Below are 26,462 nucleotides of genomic sequence, written 5' to 3'. Positions count from 1 at the left end.
CACTTACTACATCAAACACTATTCTGAGCCTTTTACAGCTATTTATTTTCATTCTCACAGAAACACTTCAAAAAGTCCCAGTTTTTCTACCTATGGGTCGGACAGCCTTGGAGAGTCGTATCTCTGGAGGCCTCTGACCCGTCTTTTGTAGAACAGGGGATTGAGCCAGGTGACCAGAGTCTTTCTAGCGCTACAGTTCTATGACTCTGTGCCTTTTTACAGAATGGAGTCTCAATTTCTCAGTGGCCATCTGTGGAGTTTCTATTTTAGATCATTTCAAAACCAATCACATTCTCATCCCCCTTCTCTCACAGGCCCCCAACAGCCAGCTTCACACAGTCCCACACCTCTTCCAGTGTCCCATATACAATGCCTTCTCCTCAGTACCTGGAGCGCAAAAAGGAATTTGACCCCAGGGTATCAATCAAACTTGTTTATCTTGGCATTATATCTAAGGACTAGAAGGTGGACCATGCCATGTCTGTCACTGCTGTTTAGGGCAGGCTTGCAGAGAAGGGGCTGAGACTTACTAGCCCCACCTCCCTTCAGGCCTGCAGAAATGAACAGTAAGCTTTCACAAAAATATGGCTTGCTGGGGACGACTTAGTTAAAAAACAGAAGTTAATCATTTTCTGAAAGACAGTTGGAAAGTTGATCACCGGGTGCAAGGGTTGACTGGAATCTTAGGAAGCAAACCCACAGAGACACCAGGAAGGATGTGGCATCTCTGGTAAACTTGAAACAAGGCATGCACTTACAGGTTCCCTATTATTAACCTCATTTTGGACATAAAGTGGCTGGATTAATTTCCTGTGGCTGCTGTAACAAATCACCATAAACGTAGTAGTTTAAAATGACAGGAATGCATTTTCTGGCAGTTTTGAAGGCCAGAAGTCTGAAGTCTGATAGTATCACTGGGCCCAAATAAAGGTGTTGGCAGGGTACTCCCTCTGCAGGTTCTATATAGAAGAAGACATTCCTTGCCTCTTTCAGCTTCTGGTGAGAGCAGGCACTCCTTGGCTTGTGGCTGCATCCCTGCAGTCTTCAATGCCAGCATCTTCAGGTCTCTCTCTGCTCCATCTTCACATCACCTTCTCCTCTGTATGCAGTAAAATCTCCTCCTTCATCCCTCTTATAAGGTACATGTGATTACCTGTAGTGCCTACCCAGATAATCTAGGATAACCTCTCTATCTCATAATACTTAATCACATCTGCAAGGACCTCCCTCCCTTTTTGCTATATCAGGAAATACGCACAGGTTCAGGGGTTAAGACGTAGATAGATTTTGGGGGGTCATTTTTCTGCCTATCTCAATGACACAGAATATTCTCTGAATTTAGACATTAGCATGCTAATGTTCAACTCTCATTAGTAGATGCTGATAAGATCTACTCAAGTGCATCACACCATAAATACTGACTCTCCAGGTCAGACCCATTTTCTCTAAATAGTAAGCCTGAACAAGCCTGCTTGGGATTCAGGAAAACTGCCTAGAGTTTTTCCAAAACCCATAGACCTTGTCTGGTGAAAATGTTGTAGCATATGATTTAATGCTGTAACACAACACAGCACAGGTACTTAGTATTTATGTAATGAATGAGTGAAATAATAAACTCAGAGGCCCTCACAAGCAGAGAGAGGAAGGGGAAAGAAAGTGCTGTGGATATGGGAATTCCACCCACCAGAAATGGAGAATATTATATTTACTATTTTTAAATGATTAGAGGCAAATCTGCACCAATTCTAGAAACTAGAAAAAAAAAAAGAGCCTGAACTTACTAAATGCTTTGTATTAGTCTGTTCTCATGCTGCTGACAAGGACATACCCAAGACTGGGTAATTTATAAAGAAAAAGGGCCGGGCGCAGTGGCTCACGCCTGAAATCATAGCACTTTGGGAGGCCGAGGTGGCCAGATCACCTGAGGTCGGAGTTTGAGACCAGCCTGCCCAACATGGCCAAACCCTGCCTCTACTAAAAATACAAAAAATTATCTGGGTGTGGTGGCAGGCACCTGTAATCCCAGCTACTTGAGAGGCTGAGGCAGAAGAATAGCTTGAACCCGGGAGGCAGAGGTTGCAGTGAGCCAAGACAGCACCACTGCACTCCAGCCTGGGCGACAAGAGCCAAACTCCATCTAAAAAAAAAAAGAAAAAGAAAAAAAGAAAAGAAAAAGAGGTTTAATGGACTGACAGTTCCACATGACTGGGGAGGCCTCACAGTCATGGTGGAAGGCAAAAGTCACATTTTACATGGCGGCAGACAAGAGAGAAAGAGAGCCAAGTGAAAGGGGTTTCCCCTTATAAAACCATCAGATCTCATGAGACTTATTCACTACCACAAGAACAGTATGGGGAAAACTGCCCCCAGGATTCCATTATCTCCCAAAAGGTCCCTCCTACAACATGTGGGAATTATGGGAGCTACAATTCAAGATGAGATTTGGATGGGGACCCAGCCAAACTATATCATGCTTCAAGAAGTTTCCGGGAGACTTGGTAAAATGGAAGGAGATTAAAGAAAGTTCCCTAAGTCAGAACCCTCATCTACAGGGAATTTGTAGCCCATTTAATAGGAAGTATCTAGAGTCCTACCAACACTATGATTTCAGAGGGGCATGGGCTAGACATGAAGATGGTGGGAGAGATAGGGACCGTTTCTTGTTCCACACCCTTTCTTGCTATAGCTTAAAAACATTTAAATGATAAACAAAATGTGGAATATGCCTACAGTGAGATATTATTCAGCCTTAAAAAAGAAGGAATTTCTGACACATACCACAACATGAATGGACCTCGAAGACATTACGCTGAGTGAAATCAGCCAGTCACAAAAACAAATACTGTATGACTCCACCCTCATAGGTACCTAGAGTAATCAGCTTCCTAGAGACAGAAAGAAGAATGGTGGTTGTCAGGGGCTGGTGGGGCAGGGGAAAATGAGGGCTTGTTGTTTAGTGGGTATGGGGGGTTTCTGTTGAGGAAGATGAGTAAAGTCCTGAATATGAATACTGGTGATGATTGCCAAACAATGTGCATGTTCTTAATGCCACTGAACTGGACACTTAAAAACGGTAACATGTAAGTTTATGTTATGTGTATTTTGCCACAATAAAGAAAAAAAATTCAGAATTAGATTGGAGGGGATGTGAAGGATCAAAACAAGAGTGGCCGTTCTAAACAAGAAGTCTCCAGGCATGGGTGTTTTTCACTGATTCTGATTTTCTCTGCTGTGGTGAGATCCTGTCCCTGTTGTGGAAAAGTTCTTGAGAGGGACACTAAGCCACATCGAAGACCTGAGGAAGAGGCCATGCTGAACAAAGGAATACAAGAAGTGGCCGGGCACGGTCGCTCACGCCTGTAATCCCAGCACTTTGGGAGGCCGAGATGGGCAGATCACTTAAGGCCAGGAGTTTGAGACCAGTCTGGCCAACATGGTGAAAATCCGGCTCTACTAAAAATACAAAATTAGCCAGGTGTTATGGTGCACACCTGTAATCCCAGCTACTCTGGAGGCTGAGGTGGGAGAATCGCTTCAACCCGGGAGGAGGCGGTTGCAGTGAGCCAAGATCGCACCACTGCACTCCAGCCTGGGCGACAGAGCAAGACTTTGTGTCAAAATAAACAAAAAACAAACACGCAAACAACACACCAAAAACAAAGGAATACAAGAAGAGAACTGCCCTCCTGTATAAGAAGGAAGGAGTCAACAGAACAAACACCAAATTCTTCTTTTTAGAGTGCTCCCAGCCTCACCTTTTTCTCCGCTCCCTCAGCCTACAAAGTCATCATGCAGCAGCCTTCACCAGTAAGCATATGAAAGATGAAGTCCCATAGCATTCCTGGGAACAGGGAGGGAAGCCGGAGAACACTCACTCACAGGATGGGGGCGCAAACACAGAAATTCTGCAGCATAAAAAAGGAAATGAATGCAGCATGCCAGAGGTAAAGAAAAACGCAGATTTTAGAAAGGAACTTTCTACAGAAAGCAAAATGTAAATTTTAGACATTTGCTTCTCTCACTCAGTGAAATAAAATGAAATCATTGTCTCTGAAATAAGGGACGCAAATTAAGAGAATAAGAAGAGATAGTGACTTTATAAAGGAAACCAGCAGAGTTAAAAAAAAATGTAAGTAGAGATTGACATACTAAAATGAAAACCTGGATTAGCATAATCCCAAGAAAAATGGCAACAGTAATCTAAGCCCCTCAGTAGCTTTAAATAAAAGGCTAAGGTCAAGGGCTATAAAAATAAGAGAACATTAAATAACACTGGAGAAAAGGAAGTATGTCACCATATAAGACATTTCAATGAGCTTCTTTAAGATGCAATTCAGACAGAACAAACTACCAACCTGCAGTAGGTCATCAATGATTTAATCACAATCCACACTTTACCATTTACGCTTTCTGTTCAGGAAGTCAAACAGTCCTGGCAGAGCAGTATAACCATCTACTAATTCAAGAGATAAAATTCGCAGGCAACAGTAGCCATGAAGAGCTTTTTCAGTCAGGGTTCAATTGGAGAAACAGAACCAATATATAGAATTTATAACAGGGATTAGGATCTGCACAATGGTGAGACTGGTTGTGAAATCTCTGTAAAGGTAGTATCTGATACTGGGCTGAATTTGTTCTGTATCGCCTGGACTGGGAGTTAGGAAGGAGAGTTGGGTGTGAAATTGAGGAAGTAGAGGACAAGAGGTATTTTCCCATTTCCCCTCAAAAGGATGAAATAGAGCCCACCTCTCTTTCTCACCACCTCCCACCCAAAAGATGCAGAAGACCTACTGGAAAAGTTGGTGGCTTTCACCATGGAGCTGTACACACATCTGGCCCAGGGCTCAGAGGAGCTGAAGGAAGAGATCCAGTGGGAGCTGAGGTTGTGCAAGGCTCAGGATATGGCCCCACCCGCAAGGCAAGGCTAGCAGATGACAGACCTGTGTGAGCTGCCACAGCATCTGGTGCCCTTTACCCACCTCAGAGCACACAAAATGGCAGCTCCTTCTCTTACATCTTCCAAGACTTAGACACACAAGTCTCTTTGTGGCCAGCAACACACCGAGAATGGAATGCTAGAAAACACATTTCCAGCTTAGCTATGTTAGCTCAGTAAAAAGCACCCCCAGGAGATATGAAGACTGTTTGTTTGCAATCTCTTTTACCACTCCAGAGCCACAACATTCATTTATGTCTGCTCCAGGAGATTCAATGCAATGCTTCACTATGAAATAGCAAAAGGGTGGTTGGGCTTCTTTCTGATATACAGAGTTCAACCCCATCAGGGAAGCTCACCTCAACAACGAAGCACTCAACCTACTCCCTCATGTTTGCAGTGGAAACCCCCACGCCCTCTCATCCCTCAAAGGCTGCCAGAGGTATCAATAGAAGGGAAGCCAGACAGCCACAGCCACAGCCACACCCTAGAAGCTGCTGGAATGAAAGTGAGGCTAGAAATAAGAGGTGATGCAGAATGTTGGCAAAAGGAAGAAAAAATAAATAAAAAATTTACTTTCACCTGCTGTTTCTGTGAGTTCAGCTGTTCCTTCATCAGGCTTTTAAATCTCTAAACAAGCAATATAAAATTATGAGTAATATAAAATTACAAGTAATATAAAATCCCACATGGGATTGTAAAGATCATCATGGCATTTATATATACGATGAGATTTAAGGTGGGAATATAATTTATACATGAAGACTATTTGTGGGTATACACATGCCAAGACAGAACTCTCCTTCTTCAAAAATCAAAAAATGTAGTGGCAGAAATGCGGTGTTAATTAGACCTATGAAAATATTATTTAAAAAGAAGGTAAAGTACTAAAAGTGAAAAAAGAGGGCAGGAGTAGTTTAATTTTTAAAAGGCCTTGCTTTGGGGAATTAAATTGGTTTGCACGTTAAGGAAAAGGATTTTGAAAGATCTTTATAAAACAAGAATGAAAAGATATGTCAAAAATACATGTTAATTAATTTGATTGTGGTAATCATTACAAAACATATACATATATCAAATCATCACATTGTATACCTCAATCCCTATTTGACCATTAATTATTTTAAAATGAAAATATAAGATGAAAAGAGATGTGAGGAAAAGATGAAGATAATTTTCTAAAAGAAGGGGTTTTAAAATATCACATCGAGACCAAAGCAAAACATGATAAACTTCGTATTTTGGCGGTAGATCAACATATCGTAAATACTGTTTTGTCTGGAATCTGCTCTGTTCTGTTGTCTCAGCTGATCCCAGATGCTATTTGGCTTCCATCTGCTGATGGAGACATAGCATTTCTGTAAGGACGTGAAGAAATGCTGAGAGCTCATCCCTCCTGAGACGTTGGCTGTGCTTTCTAATATTCCCCAAATACTTGGGAAAATACAGACAGTCTAAAAATCATTCAGGAAAACTCTCAGCCGATGACTAAATAGTCGTTGGACAAGGAATTCAGCTGCTGTCTTTTACCTCCGTTTTTTAGAAACTTCAATTTTTTTCTTTCTCCTAGGACAGATTATGTGTTTAGATACACTCATATATGAAAAGGAATCTCATTCCTTGAGGAAGCTTAACAGCTGATGGGACAGGGCAGCGTTACAACTGTATCCCAACAGCAACCTATCTGATGATTTGTTCTTCTTTTTAAAGGATTCTATTATGGTGATAAGAATCTATCTTCACTTAATGCAAGGGGCAGTATAGCAAAGGACACCACCCCCCACCCCCACCAACCCATCTATGAATCTCAGACTACTTTCTAAAGGTGTAACATAGTTACAGAGTATCACAGGACCCCAAGGGAAATCTCAGAGGGTCTGCACAGTTTCAAATTTATTTGCCACCAATGATTTCATGTGGAATCCAGAAATAAAAATAAAAATTGTTCTCATGCCTCAACAAATTCAGCTGTTACTCAGATAATTGAAAACAATCTCTTCTTGAGAATCTTCCCTGAAAAATATTCTCCAAACCCAAAACATATTTCTAAACTTCAAGCAAAAGCTTTTGGGGTTGCTAAAACAATATAACAGAGGTGTAAATATGTCCCAGAAATGGGAAAGTTTGTCTTATAAAATCCAGAGCTGAAAATTTGATAGCTAAGAAAAGAGACTTTGGCTTTGCTGATGGAACACACTGGACTCACACATAAATTTTAGGATGTGCCCAGGGATATTAATTTCTCAGAATAGAATTCACTTAGCAGGAAAACAACTCTTTAATTGATGACGTAGGAAATAAATGTTTTTGTCCCTGTAAGCTAAGCCTTCGGATCATTTCTGATGAAACCTTCTGGGATTTATAACTAAATTTTATTGTTGTTTTGTTTTGTTTTTAGAACTGAACAAGATTCATATGTTATACAATTAGGCCTTCACTTGCTATCTCTATCTGCCTTACTACCTTCTTTCTCTCACCCCATAGATCCTGTAAGCAGTGGGTCTAGGAAATAATAATTTTAGCCTATTTTGACACTATTTGGAACCTTTTTGATTTTTGGACTTTTAGTCATTTTATCTACATACAAATTCTGGCTTAACTTAAAGGTATCCAGCGCATCTAAAACCTTTAATCAAATTGTCAGAGGAAGTCAATGCATGTGGAATAATTAATCTCCTTGCATTCAGAAAGCAACATCCTCTCTATGTTCTCTTTCTGCCTGGCCCTTCAGCACCCAGAGGAGCAGCAGTCTAGAGAGGAAATGGGGAAGGGCATCCAAGTCCATCCGGCTGGAGAATGAGAGGCTGCAATCACAGCCTCGCCTTGAACACACTGCCCACATGAATGCCGGGGGGTACTTAGAGGGAGTTTGTAAAAATCAGACCAAGGAAACCATAAACAGACCACAGACAAATGTGAATTTTTGATTAAAAACTCATTTTACCAATAATAATAAAAGCACATTAAATCAATATAAAGGGAGTAATATTCATTTGACAACATTGAATTTTCTTAAATAATATTCTTTTTGATCTAGTAATTTCACTTCTGAAAAACTAATTCTATAGAAATTATGTGAAAAGCAGAAAATATCGATGGCCAAAAAAAAGGTCGGTGGGGGCTGGGCTCATGCCTGTAATCCCAGCACTTTGGGAGGCTGAAGTGGGTGGATCACCTGAGGTCAGGAGTTTGAGACCAGCCTGGCCAACATGGTGAAAACCCATCTGTACTAAAAAAATTAGCTGAGTGTGGTGGCACACACCTGTAATCCAGCTACTCGGGAGGCTGAGGCAGGAGAATCGCTTGAACCTGGGAACCAGAGTTTGCAGTGAGCCAAAAATGGTGCCACTGCACTCCAGCCTGGGTGACAGAGTGAGACTCTGTCTCAAAACAACAACAACAAACAAACAAACAAACAAAAGGTACTAGGGAGAACAAAATGGATGTTTGAGAAATGGGGCACAGTTAAATGCTTCACATCCTAGACAGAATATACCACTCAATAGCCTATTGGTAAAATATGCCCACAGAAAATTTTTTTAAAACATGGAAATTGCTTTAAATATAAAATCAATGGAAAAGGTAAGAGAAATACACATACACAGTACAGCCACAAAATATATAAAGAAAAATATGCACTTCTAAAAAGCTGAAAAGATTAATAGTTAATATCATTGAGCAATATTGTTCTAGGTGGTTTTTGCTATTTCTAATTTTCCTATTGTTTCCATTTTGTTTGATGATTATACATTAACTTCATAATAAAAATGTTTAGAAATCAACATTTCCTTAAAATTAGGCAAAAAACAAGGACAATTGATTAATATCAAAAGTTGCAATTCCTATTTAATTATCTCAGTTAATTTATGATTTGGATACTAAAAATAGAGTTAAATATCTTTTATTCAACCTATCTTCATTTAGGTTCAATAAATTACTTAATTTTATTTATTTTTATTTATTTATCTTTTTGAGACGGAGTCTCGCTCTGTTGCCAGGCTGGAGTGCTGTGGCACAATCTCAGTTCACTGTAACCTCCGACTCCCCGGTTCAAGCAATTCTCCTGCCTCAGTCTCCTGAGTAGCTGGGATTACAGGCACGCATCACCATGCCCGGCTAATTTTTGTATTTTTAGTAGAGACGGAGTTTCACCATGTTGGCCAGGATGGTCTCAATCTCCTGACCTTGTGAGGCCCACCTCAGCCTCCCAACGTGCTGGGATTACAGGTGTGAGCTACCGCACCCGGCCAATAAATTACTTAATTATTAAAATTAACTTAAACTTACTGCTGTTGTAACTTGAAATTATTCTAAGCCTTGAGAAGAATGTGGCTTTGCAGCCTGAGTCATGTGGCACACAGCTGTAACTTCTGCCTTTTCTTCCCTGTAAATAATTAGAAAGGCCAAAGGGCATCAGAGATAACACCCCCCTACCAGGATCACTACCCCTTCTCACAGAGTAATAAAGTCATCTTCCTTAGAATGCAGCAATCTATAACCACAGGCACTGGTCTCATATAGAAACATATGTACTGGTCTCATATAGAAAATGTAATCCGGCTAACATTTCTGTCTCTGCCTATACAAGCAAAACCTTAACTTCTCCACTTTGGAATGCTGATCCCATTTATTTGGACTTGATGGTTCCTGGGTGGCTACCCTCAAGTTCTGTGTTCAAATAAACTCCATTCTTAATCTCTGAATTAATTTTCTGAATCTCATCATTTAAGGTTGACACTTATCTCACCTATAGTGCCAGAGAGAATTACCTGAATATGAAATTTTAAAAAGATTGATTTTGCTCTAATTTGTTTTAATAAATCCCTGTGTACTGCAAAATTTGCTACCTTTCCTTACCTCCCCTTACAATATACATGTATATGTAACATCAAAAGGAAACAAAAACACTCAAAATACTTAATTGAGTGAGATTAATATAAAATATTTTAAATTTTTGAGTAAATATTTCAAAATAAGGCGGGGGGCTTTAGAAAAAGTAGGACGAAAAAAATCTTTGAAATGTTCAGGAATGATTGAGATAAGTAAAGATCTCTGAAAGAATGCAAAAAATCCCAGTGGGGCTAGCAGTAATTCTATTGTATAAGCCATTTGTCCATTTGATAAGCACACATTTTATCTAATGTTACCAGATAGAGCATCAGGCCAAATGGCCTCAAGCAAATTGGCAGACAGATGACCTGGTCCCAGAGGTTCCGGATCCATCTCTGACCCAAGGCCAGCTCTGGCACTCAGCCTTCCACTTCGTTCCCATGCTTTCAGCGCTAGGCCTGAACACTTGCCTGATGGTCCTGAACCCCTGGGCTAGGGCTCTTGCTTACATTTGCCAGTTCAGTGTGTGGTAAGATCTTTCCAATTATTTGCTAATGAATTAGTGGAGGATTGAATGGACAAATGAATGAAGTTTCTCTCCGAAGCCCCACATCTGAACTTGCTGATGGATTTTCTTTCTGCTCCGTTGTCTGGTGTCCACTTCAGTTATTTATTCACCCATTTATTGAGTCTTTAGTGTGCAGTGGGTAATGTTCAATAGAAAGAGTCATGTCTACTCCAGTCCTGCACCTTCCCATTCTGTTACTACAAAGGTGCAGTTAACCTCACTGCAGTCAAACCATTTCTTGTGTTAAGTAGCAAATAGAGGTTTACACTGTGAAACCAGGCAAGTCTTGGACTTGGGAATGAGGTTCTTGGAACAGAATCCCAATGCATGGCTAACAGTGAGAGTCTGCAGGTGACAAAGGAACTGGGCTCCATTCTGCTGATGGCTGGGGAAGGGGCGGAGAAGCTGCTGACCTTTGCTGAAGGACTAGGATGAACTACTCATCCCATTTTACAGCAGGCAACCTATTTTCAGGACATCGAGGTGAGAGTCTAATCTCTATCAAAGTCTTCCTTTCTTACCAAATGCTATAGGAAGTCTCTTTATTTCTTTTAGCCTCAGTCTCAGAGTCATAGTGCTCATTAATGTGACCATGTATGGTAAAGGTAAAATGTAATAAGATGTTAATTTGATTATTATTAATATCATGCTGAAGTACTTGGGGTTGATGTATCATTATTTCTGCAATCTACTTTCAAATGGTGTGTGGTGGGGGAAGGATACAGACAGCAATAAAGCAATTGTGGCAAAATGTGGCAATTGGTAAATCTAGGTTAAGAGTGTACAGATATTCCTGGTACTGTTCCATCAGCATTTCTAAGGATTTGACTTTTTTCAAAATAGAAACTAAGTTGAGAAAAAACTAAATAAGAAAAAATAAAATGTGATGGCTGTGCCTCTCCTCAACTCCACTGTATGAACACAAGCAAGGTCCTTACTGTCTCTAAGCCTCTTCGATGAGAGTAAAAAACTGGGGAAATTAAGCCTTGCCTTTTATACTCCCTCAGTGTTTTGTGAACACCAGTCATGGTCACAGATGTAAAGTGTTTTGCAAACCATCCAGGACTGTCAGGGCATAAGGGGTTAACGGATGTGATCATTTGTACAGCACCAAGCGATGTGTAGATCACCGGGCCAAACCCTTGGCTGTCTAGACTCCAGCCAATCTGTGTGCCTCAGCCACCTTAATATTACATATGCATGACTGGCCTCCTGGATTCTTCCCTGCTCAGAGCACCAGCTGCAAGCACACAGTCTTCTTCCTGAGAACTAGCGGGCAGAGCAAACTCCGCTGCTTCCATTCAGAAACCTCGGAACAGACCTTTGCCTGCCAACTTCCTAGCTCTCTGGCCAGCTTCTGATTGTTAGCAGTGGGTTAGCTCCCATGAAAACCTCGAAGGCATCCCAGCGCTATAGAGGCATCCGGAGAAATGCCAGCCAGTGCTACCTCTACCAGGAATCTCTGCTGCTCAGGTGAGCTGGCCCCATTCATCAGCTGGGCAGAGGAGTCAGGTGTGTGAGGAAGGAATGCATGGGTCACCAGAGCGAGGGACAAAGTCCCTGTCCTGCTCAGTTGTCCTTCAGAATGAACTCAGAAACTCACTTCTCCAGGTTGTGGTACAACTAGGATGGCAACCTCAGCAATGGGCATGGGGGGAAATGGTTCTTCTGGCTGCTTCTTGACCAGGAGGTCAGAATCCAAAAGCTTGCATCCCAACCTGGCTTTATGGCTGGCCAAACCCACAGATATGTTTCCCTGTTTTCTCTATGTTCACTCAATCAGCAATGTCAAGAGAGAGCAGATAATATGTCTATCATGATAAATAAAGTGTTTATTGGAAAAGCCTTCAGGCTAGTTAGAAGTGGATGAGAGTGCTATTCGAATTTGTTAAATATTTATAAAGGTCTAGTACAGCTGCCATTTAATTTGGTGAAATTGAAAAAAATTCTCCTCTAAATGAGTAAAAACAACATGAATTAGAGAATAACAAAGGGAATCTTTTATTTCTAATAGTCATAGATGAATACTCTTAACTCCTCTCAAAAAGTTGCATTAGGATAAGCATATTAAGTGTAACTGGGAGTAAATATTGCTACATGTTGGAAAATTGTTCCTCTTGAGAGTATCTATTTCCCTGAAATATCTCACCCATGTAAATTTGCTTAGCTAATCTTTCGCTCGTAGAAATTGCTTTGCCTGGCTCTGCCTCGGTTATCTCAGGCTTAAAATGAATTGACGTGAAAGGGTGAAGAGGGGTTTCTGAGTGGCAGAAGTTTTGATTTATGTTACCTTCAAGTAACATAAGGAGTTCTGCCTCTAAAATTAGCTGATTATTTCAATGAGCCTGAAAAAGAAATTATTTTGCCTACCCAAATTGCTGCTACTCAGGAATCCAAGAGTATGTAAGTACCCTCTTGTCTCATCTTGTGTTTTCTGATAATATCATGCACCCTGAGAAATCATTATCTTCTAATGACCCAGTGGAAGTAATTGAATCCAACAAATGTGTTTCAACAGGCTACTGACACTGACAAATTATCTGTTTCTGTGGGTCCCTCCCTTTACACACACACACACACACACACACACATGCACAAACACATACACATTTCATACAGATGACCCAAGGGCAGTGAGATGCTGAACTTGTGCCCAGGGCAAGATGATCTTTGCTGGAAGCAATTCTTCTAATCAGATTTCCTCCTTAATGCCCTGATCATTCAGCAACTTGGATGACAGCTTTAGTGCTGATGAAACAGGGGACAGCAATGATCCGGAACAAATCTTCCAGAATATACAGTTCCAGAAAGATCTCATGGCAAACATTCGCTGCAGACCCTGGACTATGGGACAGAAGTTGAGGGCATTGAGGTAAGGGCCTCAATGGCCATTATTGACCATTACAAGCATGCTTTCCGATAAACCACCTTGCCTTGCCCATGGGAACGAGGATAAAGACTCATGTGAGAGAGATGGCTCAGTCACTCTTGACCTGAATTAGCAAAGTCACAAAGATATCTGAGAGGTCTAGCTGGTCCAGAAACCAGTTCCTCTGTGTGTGTGTGTGTGTGTGTGTGTGTGTGTGTGTGTGTGTGACAGAAAGAGAGACAGATACAGAGAAAGAGAGAGTATAAAGAGTTGTGTGTCTGTGTTGGGGGTGTGTGTGTTGGTGGAGAGTCTTTTATCTTCTACCTCCTTTCTAAACACTAGATTTTAATATTCTCTCCAAGCTCGTCTCGCTCACTAGAAACAGAGCAGTAAGCCAATATGAAAAGAGATACTCATTTTAGCTGCTTGGATATTACCACCCTCTGGGTAAAAAAAAAAATTGAAAAAAAAAGACTTTATAGGAAGCCAGATTATTATGATACTTAGAGTCATATTAAATAGTCTGTCTATATAATAAAGTGCTAAAGATTTAAAAATAGATTCCCTGATTCAAATACTGCCTTTACCAATTTCTATCTATGTGATATTAATTTTCTTAATTTCTCTGAATACCAGTTCTTTTCTTTTTTAAAGTTGAAGCGATGGTGAGGAATAGCCCTTAACTTCCTGCAGCACGTTTCCAAAAATGTCAACCACTAAGCTCTCTGGATATTGTTAAAAACTCAAAATCCCTGATTGCTCTCAGACCTACTGAATCAAACCAAAGGAGAGGGTCCTTGTATTTTTAACATGCATTCAGGTTGATACTTTTGCATATTCAAGTTTGAGATCCACTGATAGCAGTTTGTTGAAGGATCAAATGGGATGAACCCTGTGAGTGCTTAGCATTGTATCTGGTATTTAACAGTCACTCACTAAGAGTGAGTAAGGAATAGTGATTCTGATACCTGGGGTCACAGCAAAGGGAGTTAGCAGAGTTGCCTTCATGGCCTGTACCATTGAGCTACTGTGACCTGTGCTGTGGAGCTTCCTGGCAAAGCAGACACTATGCCTGATCATCAGGCACCTGCTGTGTGGACAGAACCACTGTCCTATCTTGATCTTCACTGCCCTTTTCTAGATGCCAAGCAGACATCTCTTTACCTCCATATCAACCATGTATTAGGCTTGCATTTCTTTCCCATCAAATCATTTCTTCCTTAGATTTGCATTCCAGGTGATGTTCTTCCAGTCTGACCAGCCTCTTCTGCAGGTGACTGTGAAAGATAGCTAAAGTCATCCATAGTTTTGATCCTCAAAATGTTCCAAGTAATTCTCCTTCATGGGCCTTTCATGTCTGTTATCAGCTGCTATTGTTTCCATTTATTTGAGTAAGGATGGCATTATGTCCATTTTTCAGACAAGAAGGTTGATACTCAGAGAGGTTAAGAGACTAACCCAAGCTACACAGTTTCTGAGTGCTAGAATTAAGCTTTAAATCTAGGATTTCTGATTCCAAGTACAGTTTTCTCTTATATTGAAACACAGGAATTTAACCAAAGTAATCATTGGAGCAATTACTCTTTAAAAAAAAAGACATAGGTTCTTGGCCGGGTGTGGTGGCTCATGCCTGTAATCCCAGAGCTTTGGGAGGCCAAGGCGGGTGGATCACAAGGTCAGGAGATCGAGACCCGCCTGGTCAATATGGTGAAACCCTGTTTCTATTAAAAATACAAAAATTAGTTGGGCATGGTGGCAGGCACCTGTAGTCCCAGCTATTTGGGAGGCTGAGGCAGGAGAATTGCTTGAACCCGGGAGGAAGAGGTTGCAGTGAGCCAAGATTGTGCCACTGCCCTCCAGCCTGGGTGACAGAGACTCTGTCTCAAAAAAAAAAAAGAAATAGTTTCTATTAGAATTTTGCTAAATCATTCTGAAATGATGATGATCAATTGTTATCTGAATAATAGGTGGTTAAGTCTCTTTAACTTTGAGGGGACAGCAGAGCAAATGGTAACTTTTCTGTCAAGGCACTTCAGAAACCAAAGAATAAGCCAGGCCTTCTGCCATGTTGCTTGGCCCACGTAACACATCCAGAGCCCCAAGATGGCTGACACCGGCCATGTGTTCGGCCAGCGGCCAGGGTCTCAGAGTGCAGCTGGCCCTCTGAGCACCTCCGTCCGTCATCCTCTTGCCACACATATCTCCTCTCCATCACCTTGAGAAACTACTGGAGCAACACTTCCCTCATTGGACTTGCTGAGGTTCATCACAGTGCTTCTGTGGAAGGTGCAAAAAGCACGGAACCCTGACTGCTTGAGAATCAAGGGAGCATGGCAGGATGCAGATAAAAGCAGAGTGAGCTAACCCTGAGTCTGGAGCAAGAGCCACCTGTCTAAGAGGATATAGGACATGCTTGTTTCCCCTGCAGGAAGCAAGTGGTCAGTTCCTATGAAATCAGCATAGGTCTATGACTGGGCCTTGGTTTGGGCCGCCCCTCCCTGCTACCTCCACACCCAATCACCCCTCTGTCATAGCTCTTGTCACACCCACTGTCTCTCAGTCATTGTCTTTAAAGGTCTCTGTCATCCCTATTAGGTAGTGAACTCTTCCAGGGCAGAGACTCTGGTTTTTTGTTGTTGATGTTTCCAAGTAGCTGGGACTGCAGTCATGTGCCACCACACCCAGCTAATTTTTTAAATATTTTTGTAGAGATGGGATCTCACTGTGTTGCCCAGGATGGTCTTGAACTCCTGGGCTCAAGTAATCCTCCCACCTCAGCCTCCCAAAGTGCTGAGATTACAGGTGTGAGCCACCCCACCTGGCGGAAACTCTGTTTTAGGCAACTCTGTATTCCACTATGCTTGACCCAAAATAGGTGTGCATAAAATGTTTAAATATTTTCAGAAAAAAATAAAAAATAAATAAGGATATAAAATGAATTGTTATTTGACTTCAATAGGCTTTTACTTTTTAAAAACTTGCAGCAGACAGCTCTATTAAGATGGTCCCAACATGGTAGTCATGGTATGGGGTAGAACATCAACCTTGCTCCTGACCTACATTTTGGTTCTGGCCAGAATGAAGTCAATGCATTGGCTAGGCTATTAAGATGGAGATGTTGCAATGGTAGGAAGAGAGATCCAAAACCAAGAACTCTGGTTAGGTAATGTTTTGGAGAGATCATCCTGTCTGTGGATAAAGGAGTTGGCTTGTACCTTGTGTTTTCCAAGGAAGGACTCAGACCAGTGGGTGTTATTGGGGGTTGCTGTGATGCACAGACCAGAGCACCCTCCCAAGTAAACCTGTCAAACTAGCAAAATGGCTAATTCAGAAGAACTAAGTTTTTCAGCACTGAACATAATCAAGCAGAGGGCATCCAACCATCAGATAATGAGCATCTCTGCATGGGGTGGTATATGATTAGGTTACCTTGAAGGTGACATTCTTCTCTCTAAGAGCCTTTGACTTCAGTCTGTCCATGGCACTAACATTTATTTTCTAATCCTGTTGTTCATTTAAGGTATGAGTTTAACTGTCTATCCCAATGAATTTAGTCCATTTTCAGGACTGAACATTTAGGCAGAGATATCAGGTTAATTCAAGAGTGATCAATCAGTGTGTTAGAAGTTTGTTTGCGGTGAATCAGATTGTTCATGTCTATGTAGACATGACTTTTTTGCTGCCATTAATCAGACACCAACCTTTACTTGAGGCAGATTCTCTGAAGCCAGGTCTGATTTGCAGTTTTAAACAATTGACTGCAAGAGGAAAATTGCTAAGTGGAGAGGCCAAGATGCACGTGTCTGCCACCAGGATTTCCAAAGCTCAGAATTCCCAGCCAAGCACCAGAATCAGGGAAGGCCTTTAAGAAATTCAGTTGTAGCTAATTTTGGTATAAATTCATCATTTTGAATTATGCATCCATTTAAATATTAAAGAAAAAAATTTTAAGGTGTTTTCTGATTACCAAAAATTAGACCATGAAGTATTTGTGTAACTCCATTCTCTCATGGCATCTTTTGCTGTATCATTTTTCAGGACAAGATGGCAACCTACTCCTGTTGCATTTTTACACATTTTGCAGAAATTGTAAGTGTGATACAATTGTGTTCACCATCATGTTTTTCTTCTCTTAGACGAGCGAAGGGCATTGTGCTGAAGTTCGAAGGGAGGCTGACCAGGACCCGAGGCTACCAAGCAGCAGGTGCAGAGGTAATACAGAACACACATGTGGCTGGGCGCGGTGGCTCACACCTGTAATCCCAGTGCTTTGGGAGGCCAAGGGAGGTGGATCACGAGGTCAGAAGATCAAGACCATCCTGGCTAACACGGTGAAACCCCATCTCTACTAAACATACAACAATTAGCCGGGCGTGGTGGCAGGCGCCTGTAGTCCCAGCTACTTGGGAGGCTGAGGCAGGAGAATCGCTTGAGCCTGGGAGGCAGAGGTTGCAGTGAGCCGAGATCACGCCACTGCACTCCAGTCTGGGCGACAGAGTGAGACTCCCTCTCAAAAAACAAACAAACAAAACAACAACAACAACAAAAAAACACACACACATGTGAGCACTGCGGTCTCCAGAACCAGGAGGTTGTGTTTGCCATCACACTTGCCATCATACACAGGTTGCGAGTGCCAGTCTATAATACAGCTGTAGATCAGGATGATAGAGTTGAAAAGTATGAATTTCCCAACTTGAATTTTAGTCCTAGACGCCTTCCCTTCCCAATTGTGTGAAACTGGGTAAGCCTAATTCATCAGGAGAAAGGATGGCAAAAGTGATCTAGCACCTTTCCTGAGTTAATCCCACCCATATTCATAGGTTTGATTCACCGTGTCCCTGTATACAGCTGTATTTCTTACAATGAGAAAGTTGCAGGTATATGCCAATGCTCATTTTATAATACAATGTTAAGGTTTTTGTTTGTTATTTTTCCCATTCAGTTACTTAAAGGAAAAGTATACATTAAAATTATCTGCTTATAAAGTCATTTCATAAATGTGTAGAAACAAAGAAAAATAACTTCTCCTTCTATACCCCCTACTTCCCAATATAATATCATTTTAGAAATTTCACATCAGTCATTGCATAATTATTTTCATACCATAATTGTAGTGTATATACATTTTTGTCTTGCCTCTTTTTTCACATAACACCATTATATTATTTTTTTCCATGTTGCTATATAGTTTTTATATTTAATGGTTTTCACTGACTGTGTGGTATTCCATCAGATAAATGTATATTAATTTAATTAGTCATTTGGCCACTGGTGGATATTTAAATTGCTTCTAATTTTTCATTATTATTAATAGCCCTACGAAGAACATCTTTGCACATATAGATTTTTCTATCTTTTTGAATTTTTTTCTTAGGGTGAATGCCAGAATTGCAATCCCTATAGAAAAGACTGTGGTCCATTGTTTGGCTTTTGATAAATATTTAAAGATTATTTTCTAAAAGCCTTGATGATTTATATCGCCATTATTAGTCTCATAATACCTGCACCAATGTTGATTATTACATTTTTGTTTGTTATCTTAAGAGACAATAACTGACAGATACACTCTTTTTAGATTCTCTGAAACAAAAATATTCTTAATATAGCTTAAATTAAAGCTGGTCATAAATTTTACATGTCTTAAAAATTATAAACTATCAAAGAATCCCTAAGGACACATCTTGGCATTCTTTCTTCTTACTCTTCACAAAAATCTTCTTTACAATTCTAATCTGTTTTTATGACCAAATCATCCATGACTCCTTATTCCTGCCACACTATGATGGAGTTTATGAAATAAATTATCTTTTTGTAGACATATGAACTACCAAGCTCTTTTGTTTTCTCTAAATAAGCTGAAGTGCTACAGGAAATAAAGTATTTCACCTGAATTCAAACGACCTATAATATATATATAACAATGAAAAGCTATTGAGACTTTTAGCAATAGTAAACTCAGTATTATTAAAGGTATAACTTGATAATGGGCTGAATTATTAGAAGCAGAGTTTTTACACTCAGTAAGGTAATCCAAATTTTTATCTCGCTCCTCTCTCCTCCATCCCCTTCTGTGAAACGCTCAGCTCGTGCTAACCCACAACTTGTACTGGCTGTTCTCCCCTTTTAGAAAGCTACTCTTCCCATTTACTTTTCATTTTCCTTTTCATTCAAGTCTCAGCTGAAGTATGACCTCCTCAGCTAGACCTTCCCTGACCTTGTTTAAAGGGCCTTCTCCTCCAGTCCTAATAGACTGTGTCCCATTGTGGCATGGACTTGCTTGTGACTGCCTTGTCTCTACCTGAATGCAAACTCCACACCAGCTGACATCTTGCATGTCGTGTTCACTATCTGCATTCACAGGAAAACACAACCTAGGTGCTTAATACATACTATGAATAAATATACTTCTCATGAACTGTCATACATATTGTTAGATCTGTATGATACATACATGTATAACGATACATGTATACATACATATGTATGTATGTATAATGATATGTGCATGTATCACATATCTAACAACATGTATGATAGTTCATGTTGACATGTTGATAGGTCAACACAATCTAGGTGCTTAACACATACTATGAATAAATATACTTTACATGAACTATCATATATGTTGTTAAATATCTTCTGCGTGGACATGTAAGTCTTTCCAAAGAAAGAACTTATTCTTAGTTACCAAAGCTCAATAACCCAAACCCACAATTAGGATCTATTTCTTCCAAGTTTAGTTTTTCTTTGTTTTGATTTTGCTTTTTTCTTAAATTTTGAATTATTCCTGTTTCAAGGCTTTTGCTGTGGAGATTTGGTATAAATCATCAGAGAAGCATGAAACTTTTTCCCCCATGCCTTACTGAACATGTCATCAACAAATCACCTTTTTCAATCACATTTTCCTTTAAGAAGTTCCTTTAGGCCAACTTGCATAGACTCTTATTCCCAGAATGAGCATCTTGGGCCATTCAGTCCAGTGCTCTCTAACCTGAGTTCAAGGGCCCTGGCTCCTCAAGCACTACTGATGGGGTGGTGGGGGAGATTTTTTACCCCCACCTACAAAAGTTGCCCTGCCTTAGCCCGTTGCATGTATGAAAATTCTCATACAACTTTAAATTTAAAGAGCACTCTGAATGCCACTAATCAAATCTTACTTCTTATACAGATGGAGAAATGGAATCCAAGGAAATAAAATAACTTCCCCAGGGACACATAGTGAGATAGATGTGAAATTAGAGCTAGAACTCAGGTCTCTGGCTTTCTGCCCTGTGCTTCTTAGACTTCAGGGCTTTAAAACGGGCCAGAGACTCAATGCTTTCCAACACCAAGCCCTTGCCAAAGGATGATGGTGCACCCCTTCCTCGGGATACTGGGGGAATAAATGATCAGAAAGCCTGCCTCTCCCTCTCTATGCCCTAGGAGACAAGCCAGGTGAACAAAATTAAGGTAATGTAAGGTAGGATATGATAAACATTATGAGAGAGACCAAAAATTATTGCTGGGGGAGTTTACAAAGAGGAGAATTTCTTTTCTGGCTACAGAGATTCTGTGTTCGTGGGAGTGGCTGTATTTGAGTTGGCTCTCAAATCATGAACAGAAGATGAACAACTTCTGATAAACTTCTGATAAAATTCAGATTTTCATTTACAAGCAGCCATTCTGGCCTCAGCAGACACGTCCAGAATGACATTATCATACATGTCTATACCGGGACCATGTGTGGTCTTATAGTTCAGAATGTCATAATTACATTTGTAATCCCTCTTTCTGCAATGATATCATTTGCTTCCAGCACAAACCCAGATTGTTTGTGTGTTAAAATGCACAACCTGCCAACTTTGTTGGAAGCAGAACTAGTGTCAGGGCATGTCTTGCTTTATTCGCTTTTGAGAAATGTTTTTTAAACTTTTGGCAATTGCATCTTAAAAACATAAGACAATTTTTTTTTTTTTGAGATGGAGTCTCACTCTGTCCCCCAGGCTGCAGTGCAGTGGCACGGTCTCGGCTCACTGCAACCTCTGCCTCCCGGGTTCAAGCGATTCTTCTGCCTCAGTAGAGTAGCTGGGTCTACAGGCGCACGCCACCACACCTGACTAATTTTTGTATTTTTAGTAGAGACTGGGTTTCACTTTATTAGCCAGGCTGGTCTCGAACTCCTGACCTCGTGATCTGCCCGTCTTGGCCTCCCAAAGTGTTGGATTACAGGCGTGAGCCACCGCGCCCGGCCAAAAATACAAGACAAATTTTTAGACCTTATCCCTGACAGCTCTATCCAGGAAAGAGGCTGTAGCAGGAGGCGAGTCACACATTAGGGTGGGGCTCATTTTCAGGGTAGGCTCTAGACTCTTGGTCCTTAAACAGGGATGCACTTGTAATCACCTGGGGAGTCTGTTAGGCATCTGGATTCCTGGGGCACACTCTCAGAATCCCCTTAGGTTTATGACAGGATCAAGTGGATTTATTTAGATATCATTCCTCGAGTAATTTGTACTGTGTCTTGTGGTTTTAAGATGTAATTGCCAAAAGTTAAAAAAATTTTTTTTTCTCAAAGAGCAAAAGATACCCCTCATCAGGAATGGGATGGCTAATGCAAACTGCAACCCTATAGAATATGCACTTCAATACAGGCATCACGGCTCGGGTGGTGTCTGTATTGAGGTGCATATTCTATGGGGCTGCAGCTTGCATTATTCCTCCAAAGCTGGTGTCCATTCACCTGGTTAGGAGCACAGACAAGGGAGCTACTTTGGTTCTAGTGCAGCTTAAAGGCCTATGAAGCCATAATCCATAATTAAAGGTACCAGAGGGAGTGTCTGGTATATTCCATTTAGGTGCCTAGTACTGCACAGCCATTGCCATCTTCACGTATGTGACCTCTCTAATCCTGACCCCTCTTGTCTAGCTCTGGCGGAAATTTGCTCGTCTCGCCTGTAACTTTGTGGTCATCTTCATTCCCTGGGAAATGAGGATAAAGAAAATCGAGAGTAAGTATTTACACCTGGAGAGTGGGGCAGGCATGCAATGCTAGCAGCCAGTCACAGCCTAAGGAGAGTCTGCTGTGTTCTGGTCCTTATGCTGTGCAGCTGAGGGCACTCTCATAGCAGAGTCACCGGGCTCCATATGGGACAACAGAGCCAGAAGACAAGATACCTGTCCCCACCACCTACCAGAATGGGAACAGTCTCGACGTGGGCCTTTCCACATTCCGCTGCGGCTCTGCTGTTCTCTCCCAGTTCATTCCTTCAGTCAGATATAATGCAAACCCCGAAAGGATCAAGTGAAAACCTATGAGGATGAATAAGAGGGTAGCTCAAGGAATTGCAAAACACAAATACAAAAATCTGCATTTTTATAGAGATAATTGTGCCCATTTAGAAAACATACACCAAAAAATAAATAAATCATGTCTACGATCACACTGACACACACAATACCTGGAATAGACTTAACAATAAGTCCAAAATATCCTGTGGTAAAATTATACCACAGGATAGAAAAGTCTTGTTAAAACACATATGAAGATTTAATATTTGGAAGATGTTAATTTTCCAAAAATTAATTTACAAGTTTGATGCAATCAAATAAAAATCTCAATGTATTGTTACCAAGTATTTAACAAAATGATCATAAAACTTATATGGAAGAAAAAATATCCAAGAGATTAATAAAAAAATTATAAAGAAGAATGCAAATGAAGTTGCATGATCAAGATATTAAAGTATATCATAAAGCTACAACAATTGAAGCAGTATAGCATAGTGTGGGAATTGACGGGCAAATCAAAGGAGTAAGCAAAAAATTCAGGGACAGATAGGAATACACTTAGACTTTTAGCATGCAATAATTATTGAAGTCAGTCTACTGCATAAATATCACTGGAACAATTGATTCAATTGTTTTAAAGAGTAAGTTTAACTCCTTCACTTAAAATTGATGGTATGAATGCAGAATGGAGACATATCTAATCATAAAAGTGAAGGAGGAAAAAGTACTGTTATTTTTAATTACCTAAAAAAAGAAAACTTACATACATAAAAAATAAAGCTAAAAGTTAGATGACAAATTGGGAAAAACATGTTGAATATTTAAATGGATTAAGCACTTTGATATGCTGGCAGAAATGTAAATTAGGACAGTATTTCTTTTTTAAAAAGTTTTAATATGTACCAAAAGTCTTCAAAATGTTGTATACTTTGGTAATATGCTTCCGTTTCCAAAAAAAAAAAAAAAAAAACAGAGAAAACCATAATAAACTAAACAAACAAGGCTGTAGTAGCTGCCATTAGTGCTGTACCCAGGTTGCCCTTCCTTGGCTAGTCTACCCTTTCCTCAGCTGTTGAGTATGGACTTCTTGTCACTCAGCTGCTCCCCTTCAGAGAATTGCCCCAGGACTACCTCCTATCACCCCAATCGCCCACTCACCACCTAGAGTCTAGAGGCAGTGACCATTGACAGAGGGGCATTCAAGTCTGATCCCTTGCTCCAAGTGGGACCAACTCAGTGGTGCAATTCATGCTGCAGAATTGCTGGTGGGATAGACTCAGCTAGGCTGCAGCTAAGATCGTGCCCTTCCCTGGCTCTTTCCCCCGACCTTCCCTGACTCCTTCACAACTTCTCTACGGAGAGTGCTTCCTCAACAAATCACCTGTAGCCAAATCCCTTTCTCAAGCTCTGCTTCTAGGAAACCTTACCTTAGACAGAAATTATTTATTATAGAACTATTCACCCTGGTGAACAGTTAGAAATGTCCTAAATGTCAAGTCATGGGGAATAGTTTAAGTAAGTTATGGAAAATTTACTTAATGGAACAATAAAATTTATTTTATAGAAGAGTATTTTTTTGCAAGAGAAAATGCTTGTAATATATTGATAATTGAAGATGTATGCTGGAGAGAAATGCCAATCTTATACAAAAACATTATTTGTATAGAATAATTGTGGAGGGTTACACTAAAAGTTTAATAGAAACTAATTCTAATCGTGATTTTAATTTAGTGATCACAGAATAGGTAATTTTTCTTGTCCTTGTGATGTTTTGTGTTTTGCTACTCATTATGACAAACATAAACTAGATTTGAAATAAAAATTTAAGAGTTTTTTTTTTAAATGACATAAAACTACCTACTCCAGAATGCTGTCAAATTGTTGCCTACATCCTCATCTGAGTTCTTCTATGCTCCTGGATTTTCTCAATAGATATAAATTTGTTTTTACTATGATTTTTATTTTAGAATAAGTTTAGATGTATAGAAAAGTTGGAAAGAGAATTCCCGCGTACACTTCACCCACGGTCCACTATTGTGAACATCTAGCAAATGGTGTTTTATCTTGAAATTAAGGCAAAAAGACCCTTAGCAAAATCCTTGAAATTCTCAAAATGGTGCAAAATAGATAAGAAATATGCCAAATTCTTAAAAGATGCTGATACTTGTTAACATACATGAAATATTGTAAATTTGATAAGACCATTTTAGATAAATAAGTCATTAGGGAAGTGACTATCAAATAGCATTTTAGGCAAACTGGAGACTTTTCCTGCCTATAGAACTGATACATATTCAGGGGCATCTTGATCTGTCTGAGTTAACATTTAGGAAGGAACACCTCGATTGGTACAATAATGGCATTCTTACTCTATGTCCCGTGGATGTAAGTAAAATTATGGTGTTTTTTTGGTAGGATTTCTTGCACTATGAGGATTTTATTTAAACTGTTCTCATTATCTTGTCTTTCTTTAGGTCATTTTGGATCTGGCGTTGCCTCCTATTTCATATTCTTGAGATGGTTATTTGGAATTAATATTGTGCTCACCATTATGACAGGTGCTTTTATTGTCATTCCAGAGGTAAGATGTTTCAGAAAAGTACCACTCATTAAAAAGAGGAGACATTACAGCAGTCGCATAAAATGGCTCCTCTGGTTATCATTGTGGGGATGAAAATATGTGTGTTTGTGTAAAGCAGGGCTTGGCAAACTTTTTCTGTAAAGGGCCACAGAATAAATACTTTAGGCTTCATGGGCTATTTGGTGTCTGTCACAATGACTCAAATCTGCCGTGTAGCACAAAAGCACCTGCAGACAGTATATCAACCAGTGAATGTGGTTGTGTTTCAATAAAATTTTATTTATGAATACTGAAATTTGAATTTTATATAAATTATTTTGATTTTTTTCCCCAACCACTTAAAAATGCAAAACTATTCTTAGCTCTTGGGCCATACAAAAAGGCCATGGGTTGGATTTGGCCAACCAGCCAGTTTGCCAGCCCAAAGTTGAAATAATACCCAGACTGTGTACATTATTCAGATTATGGGAACACTAAAGCCCAGACCTCACCATAGCATGATGTATCCATGTAACAAAACCGCACTCGTGCCCCTTACATTTACATAAAGAAATAAAATCCATTTCTCAACTAAACTTCATCCTCAAAAAGTAAACGGGCCATTCCTAACAGGGGTCTTAATAATCCACCTGTAGAAACCATGTCTAGCTCAGAGAGAGTACATCCAGGTGAGCTCTAATCAGGCAAAAAGAAAATCTGGCTGCCCAAGATTAATTTTTCATTAATGAAAATCAAGCAGAAATCCACCCCCTGGAGATCTCTTATGTGTGGCATTTTCACAAGCACATGGAGATCAACCTCTCATTTTCTCCCGGTCCCCTCCCACCCAGAGGACCACACGACATGCTTTCCTCTCTCACCAGCTGATTGCAGGCCAGCCCTTTGGAAGCACAGCCAGGAAGACCATCCCCAAGGAGCAGGTTTCGTCTGCCCAAGACCTGGACACCGTCTGGTCTCTGGGGGTGAGATTGATGCTTGGCCACACTCTTGTCCTGAGGGAAGGGGTGAATGGGCCACAGTTCTGAGACCTCGGAACGGGAAGCAGAAATGACACTGAGTGTTTTCTTTGCAGGGCTACCTCCAGTACTCTGTCCTCTTCTACGGATATTACGGCAGGGAGAGGAAGATCGGGAGAGCTGGCTACCGGCTGCCCTTGGCGTATTTCCTAGTGGGGATGGCAGTGTTTGCTTACAGCTTCATCATTCTTTTAAAAAAGTATGACTGCTCAATTTCTCAAAATACATATCAAGTGTTATGATACGTGTAATGGCAGTGTTTTCTTACAGCTTCATCATTCTTTTAAAAAAGTATGACTGCTCGATTTCTCAAAATACATATCAAGTGTTATGATATGTGTAATGTCATCTAATCTTGTCAATAGCCATGTAAAGTTAAGGCATAACTGTAT

At 40.3% G+C, this 26,462-nt stretch overlaps 1 protein-coding gene and 1 long non-coding RNA gene across 14 annotated transcripts in view; one reads left to right on the top strand and one right to left on the bottom strand.

The window, feature by feature from the left end:
* The window catches only part of LOC104002401 (uncharacterized), an 84,074-nt gene that overhangs the window by 23,968 nt on the left and 33,644 nt on the right, over window positions 1-26,462 (bottom strand). For 5 of the 13 annotated variants that reach the window (XR_010151462.1, XR_010151454.1, XR_010151453.1 and 2 more), the window contains 2 exons: window positions 25,915-26,046; window positions 22,377-22,494 (listed from right to left, as the gene is read on the bottom strand). This is a non-coding gene — a long non-coding RNA (uncharacterized LOC104002401). The other 8 variants (XR_010151459.1, XR_010151464.1, XR_002939678.3 and 5 more) reach the window with 6 other exon arrangements.
* The window catches only part of TMC3 (transmembrane channel like 3), a 41,727-nt gene continuing 26,860 nt past the window's right edge, over window positions 11,596-26,462 (top strand). The window contains exons 1-7 of the mRNA XM_510545.7: window positions 11,596-11,807; window positions 13,060-13,206; window positions 17,340-17,415; window positions 22,112-22,193; window positions 24,948-25,054; window positions 25,918-26,016; window positions 26,127-26,269. Of these exons, the coding sequence (XP_510545.5) occupies window positions 11,719-11,807; window positions 13,060-13,206; window positions 17,340-17,415; window positions 22,112-22,193; window positions 24,948-25,054; window positions 25,918-26,016; window positions 26,127-26,269 (743 nt within the window). The 5' untranslated portion in view covers window positions 11,596-11,718. The remainder of the gene's footprint in view (window positions 11,808-13,059; window positions 13,207-17,339; window positions 17,416-22,111; window positions 22,194-24,947; window positions 25,055-25,917; window positions 26,017-26,126; window positions 26,270-26,462) is intronic.

Source organism: Pan troglodytes, chromosome 16 (genome assembly GCF_028858775.2).
Source record: "Pan troglodytes isolate AG18354 chromosome 16, NHGRI_mPanTro3-v2.0_pri, whole genome shotgun sequence".
NCBI lineage: Eukaryota > Metazoa > Chordata > Mammalia > Primates > Hominidae > Pan > Pan troglodytes.
Note: the sequence above shows the minus strand (reverse complement) of the source record. Positions and strands in the feature narration are given on the sequence as shown.